Source organism: Cyprinodon variegatus, unplaced genomic scaffold (genome assembly GCF_000732505.1).
Source record: "Cyprinodon variegatus isolate N-32 unplaced genomic scaffold, C_variegatus-1.0 Scaffold348, whole genome shotgun sequence".
NCBI lineage: Eukaryota > Metazoa > Chordata > Actinopteri > Cyprinodontiformes > Cyprinodontidae > Cyprinodon > Cyprinodon variegatus.
In genome coordinates, this window is record NW_015150801.1 from 221,869 (window position 1) to 225,682 (window position 3,814).

At 39.2% G+C, this 3,814-nt stretch overlaps 1 protein-coding gene across 2 annotated transcripts in view; it reads right to left on the minus strand.

Moving 5' to 3' along the window:
• LOC107091705 (chromosome unknown open reading frame, human C19orf44) overlaps positions 1 to 3,518 on the minus strand; it is a 12,545-nt gene extending 9,027 nt beyond the window's left edge. For both annotated transcript variants that reach the window (XM_015385790.1, XM_015385789.1), the window contains exons 1-2: positions 3,143 to 3,518; positions 1,528 to 1,677 (exon numbers count right to left, since the gene is read on the minus strand). In XM_015385790.1, coding sequence (XP_015241276.1) covers positions 1,528 to 1,677; positions 3,143 to 3,244 — 252 coding nt within the window. In that variant the 5' untranslated portion in view covers positions 3,245 to 3,518. The remainder of the gene's footprint in view (positions 1 to 1,527; positions 1,678 to 3,142) is intronic.
• Positions 3,519 to 3,814: the final 296 nt, after the last annotated feature.

A 3,814-nucleotide genomic window follows, 5' to 3' on the forward strand; every position in this document is an offset into this window, starting at 1 on the left:
GTGTCGAAGGCTCAGCTCAGGAGGATCCATGGCGGACTCTGCTGGAGAGAGATGGAACTTCTCCAGCTCCCAACAGTTACTTGGCACCGAACACTGGTGAAAATTGGAAGTTCAGTTTATTATAATCCAGTCTGTGAATAGTTCCGTCTCAAATGAATGAAAATAGTTGTTTTAATGGTTATAGAGTCAGATATGTGGCGGTAATGTTTGATTTATCTAAAGGTTTTAATCTGTTACTGTGTAAATGGGTTTGGCTGTAATTTAAGGACAGATTCTAATATATCTGCAGGGTGGGGACTATAAATCTGATGATTTTTATTTTTTGATTGCTATTTTGCAAAATTTGCTTAACTACGTATTTTTTGTTGTTGAATATTAGAGATTTTGCAGATATATACTTTATCAAAAAATTGTTTAGATTTACTTACATCCTTCTACCCCCTTGTTTATATTTACATTTGCTTTTATTTGTTCCTGCTCCCAGTGGTTGTCACCTTGATTCCACCCTGGATTCTCATAAGTGTAGTCTTTGTTCACTTTCCAATAAAAAAACTAACAAAAAAAACAATGAAACAGTTTTGAAAAGTTTGGTATTCATTATTTTCCTGCTTTGTGTTTTAACTCTCACGGTTTCTAAGCAACAGAGCGTACGGCGGTGAACGCCACGGAAGGCTAGACCTATTTGAATTCACAGCCAAAACTCTTCCAGTCTCCCTATTTTCACTGACTTTGAAGGACCCAGTCCAGGTAGACCGCGTCCTTGCAACGTGTATCCCATGAATTCTAAGGCTAGTAGCCTAAAAAATGCTCCAGTGTGACAGTGAATGCATTCCCCAGGATAACAAAAGTTCCTAGAAACTCCAATAAATAAATAAAGGAAAATATAACCGATCCAGATGCTTCCCTGTTGTTTTTTGTATTCCTACTATTCAATTGTCAGTTTTCTTTTAATATTATCTGTTTTATCGTTTTTTACTAATTTCTTTTATTGTTTTTTCTATTATATAATGTTTTAGTTTATCATTCAGGTCAGTGATTTTTAAAATGTTTTATGAACTTTTCACAGAACTTATTTTTATCCTGTAATGTATAATGAAAATTAAGCAATTCTACTTTAATATTTATTATAGGTCCATTCTATTCGATTTTCTTCCGCTTTATCTGGGGCTGGGTCGCAGAGGCAGCAATCTAAGCAGAGATACCCAGACTTCCCAATCCACACACACCTCCTCCAGCTGCTCTGGGCAACACAAGGCCAGCTCAGCGTGTCCTGGGCCTTCCACGAGGCCTCCTCCCAATAGGACATGCCTGGAACACCTCCCGATGGAGACGACCAGGAGGCATCAGATGCCTTAGCCACTAAAACTGGCTCCTTTCGACGTGGAGGAGCAACGACTTCACTCCGAGCTCCTCCCAGGTTCATTTTTTTTCTTAATATTTCAGCTAATACTATATATTTCAATAATTGATACACATGTAAATATGATAGAGCATAATGTGATTAATGATGATGTCACAGTGAATCACCTCGGTGGGACCTCCCTTCCTCTCAGGGTCCTCTTGAGTGTTTCTGGCAGCTTCAGCAGAAGAGGCAGAGCTCTCCATGGACAGGTCACTCAGGTCAGACATGAGAGTCTGGATGTTTGGATGATCAGATGGAGGTTTGAAGGAGCCGCCCTGAACAGAAGGAAAACATCAACGGCTGTGTTTATGTGCTCCACTCTGACACAAAGCAGTTGCAAATAACATTTTAAGATGACCTCCAGTTTAAAGCAGAGGCTTCCATTTTCTGCATCTTCAAACACGTTCATTCAGCTGAAGCTGTCCTGCTAACAACACCATCAGGAGAACTTGGAGCGCACTCCTTTTATCATTTTCTAGGTGGTAAAGGTCAGCCTCCATGGAAGTCCTCAATACAACATTACCTTGTTGAGGATTTTTACAAGTTTTAATTTTAATTTCCAATCTGATTACACACAGTGGCACGGATAACTTTCCTTAAAACATTTACTTCCATTCAGAGCTTAGCGCCCCATGCTCTCAGTCTATTTCACACTGAAGTACTGAATGTTCAAACAACATCTCTGTAGGCCTGCACCTATCCATTATTTTACTAATAGATTAATCTACTTATATAACTATTTATATATATATATATATATATATATATATATATATATATATATATATATATATATATATATACATACATGCAAGGCTAAGCTTAACATTTTCCTTTCGATAAAGCTTATAGTTAGAGTGTCTCAGGTTATCCTGAGCTAGTTATGCTGCTATAGGGTTAGACTGCTGGAGGACACAGGGACCCCTTTCCATCATTCTGCTTCATTCTATTTCTATTCTCCCATTCTGCAGAATCAGTTAGTTCAACCTCTAACTATTTGATCTCTCTGAGAGAAATATCATCTGTTCTGCTGCCATCAACACCTTTGCTTATAGATGTTGGAGCTTGGCCTGTTTTTCAGTGTATTCCTGTTTCTCTGACTGTGACTAACTGTATGTGTTCTCTCTCATCCTCTGACATGGGAGCTGGTTCGGACTTTGTCTGCCTGGCTGTGTGTTTCCTGGATGAGGCCGCCTTTGGAGCCAGTTGACAGTTACATTTGTATCTATACTTCTTTTTCTATGTCTGCTTCTGTCTCCTTGAACCCTAGTCAGCCTCGGCAGATGGCCGCTCTCACTGAGTCTGGTTCTGCTAGAGGTTTCTTCCAGTTCAAAGGGAGTTTTCCTCTCCACTATCGTTACATGCATGCTTGGTGGTAGGGATTGCTGTGGAGTAAATGAGTCGATGCAATCAACTGTATTTTCTTAGAGCACTTGGAACCAACCTGACTGTATGATCTGGTTGAACTGTTGTGTTGTGAATTGGCGCAATTTAAAAATGGAAGTTGACTATATTAGAATCTTCTTTTCCAGTCTGTAACTGGGGAAACTGGAGTTTTCTAAGAGCAGTGTTACTTTCTAAAATCCTTCATAGAAGTGTAAAGTGAATGAGGTTGTTATTTAACACCATGGCTGGTGTCTCAGCTCTTTCCCAGATCCCCCTTTGCATCTCTAATCTCTCCAATATGCATATATCTCTGTGTATCTTTACCAGGTTTCAAAGAGGACAGTGAACCGGTACCTGTGTTGCGGTCGGAGGGTCTCCTCCTCTGCTGCTCCTCTTGGCGCAAAGCAGCGCCTGGGCTCGGTCCAGAGCCGAACTCCGACCCGTTACCTTCCACATCTTCCGCCTGGTTCTCAACAACCGTCTGAGCTGTTTCTATTGATCACTGGAACGTTTCGTTTTCCGTTATTGAAGCAAAGTTCTCGGCTAGCTACTAGCTAGCTCGATATTAGCTCGTTTCGAGCGCATTCTGCTTTCTTCAGCTTCTTCCTCAAATATTATTGTTTAACATTTCAGAGTTCTTCTGACCAAATCACACGTTTATTACTGCTTTCACTATTTACTAACACCGACAGCAGACTAGCGTCCCCCGTTTCCATGGAGGAACTTCTCCTCTTCTTCTTTACATGGAACAGAAGAAGGCACCAGATCAGCAGCGCCCCCTACAGTTTCAGCTCAGTCACCATTAATAGCTCAGTCTTTCATGATTAAAGTCTCTTTTAGGTTGTTGGTTTTTTTTTATATCAATTGTTTTAATTTATTTCCAGGCATTAGAAGAACAACTAAATGTTATTTTGAATGTAAAATAATTCACCTGCTGAGTTATAATTTAATTTAGTAAATATAATTTATAATAATAATAATAATAATAATAATAATAATAATAATAATAATAATTATTATTATTAT